At 44.1% G+C, this 1439-nt stretch overlaps 1 protein-coding gene across 1 annotated transcript; it reads right to left on the bottom strand.

Moving 5' to 3' along the window:
* Nucleotides 1–763: 763 nt before the first annotated feature.
* Nucleotides 764–1168, bottom strand: LOC127742578 (uncharacterized; the record flags this gene model as incomplete). The annotated part of the gene is made up of 1 exon (XM_052255217.1): nt 764–1168. A coding segment is annotated over one exon (405 nt), but the record flags the coding sequence as incomplete, so codon positions are not given.
* Between the last annotated feature and the right edge of the window lie 271 nt (nt 1169–1439).

Here is a 1439-nt window from a genome sequence, read left to right as displayed (position 1 = left end):
TTTTCAAAATCACCAATCAAGCTCCAATATCCACATACACACAACCTAAGCCACAACCATCATGCCCATACACAACATCTCAAAACCCAAGCATCATAAAACAACAAAATTACACTAGGGTTAAGAACCTTACCATACCCAAGGTCCAAGGAGACAAGATTAACCTTCTCCTTCAAGAGAGTTGGGTCCTATAACATCAAAGAACCCAAAATCTCAACATTTCACCAATGAAACTCGAAAATAAGGGCTGAGATTTCGAACAGAAACACGTGGCTTACCTCAAGATTGGTTGTATGGGTTTTGTAGAGCTCTCCGCGGTGAACGCGTGGCCGCAAACGGAGCGGCAATCGGAACTCTAGATCAAAAGTTATGATGGTTTGAAGATCAACCAAGGGAGAGAACTTGAGAGAGTGTTCTTCCTCCCTTTCTCTCTAATTTCAGCTTGTGTGTGTAACAAATGAGGAGAAAGAGTGCTGAAAACTAGGGTTTTGGTTAAGTTATGTTGGGCCAAGGGCCCACTTTGGGTCCAATTGGCCCGGTTTGACCCGTTCGGTCAAATCTTGGTTCGAATTCTATAAAATTGGTACCGAAATTCTCGTCTCAATCTCCTCTATCATATTTAGCCATAAAAATCACATTTTAGGCTTTCTAGAATAAATTCTCATTTATGGGTTAATTAGCCGTTAATTAACCGGGTTTTACATTCTACCCACCTAATTGGGAATTTTGCCCACAAAATTCAAATGCAATTACCTGAGAATAAATGCGGATAATCCGTTCGCATCTCCGATTCGAGTTCCCAAGTGTGTTCCTCAACCCCGCCTCGACTCCATGCCACTTTGACTAATGAAACCTCTTTTCCACGCAACCGTTTGATACTAGTATCATCAATTCTGACCGGAGCCACTGGAAGCGTCAAATCTTTCCTTAACTGAACCGACTCAGGTTCTAACACATGGCTAGCATCAGAGGTGTACTTCCGAAGCTGCGACACGTGAAACACGTCGTGCAGGTTCGAAAGATGGGGTGGTAGAGCCATCCGATACGCCACCGGTCCAATCCTTTCCAGGATTTGAAATGGACCAATGTATCGAGGATTCAACTTCTTTGCCTTAATTGCCCTACCTACTCCCGTAGTCGGAGTAACCTTAAGGAAAACATGATCTCCTTCCTCAAACTCTAAGGGCTTTCGCCTCTGATCGGCGTAACTCTTTTGACGACTCTGCGCCGTAAGCATCCTATCATGGAGTTTCTTGACTTGTTCAGTAGTCTCCGCTATCATTTCCGGCCCTAAACAGCTTTTCTCCCCAGCTTCATATCAACAAAGCGGAGATTGACATTTCTTCCCATACAAGGCCCCATACGGAGCCATTCCAATGCTCGCATGATAGCTATTATTGTATGCAAACTCCACCAATGGCATATACCGATCCCAACTC

Source organism: Arachis duranensis, chromosome 10 (assembly GCF_000817695.3).
Source record: "Arachis duranensis cultivar V14167 chromosome 10, aradu.V14167.gnm2.J7QH, whole genome shotgun sequence".
Taxonomy (NCBI): domain Eukaryota; kingdom Viridiplantae; phylum Streptophyta; class Magnoliopsida; order Fabales; family Fabaceae; genus Arachis; species Arachis duranensis.
The sequence above is the reverse complement of the archived record's forward strand: the minus strand, read 5'-3'. Positions and strand labels throughout refer to the sequence as shown.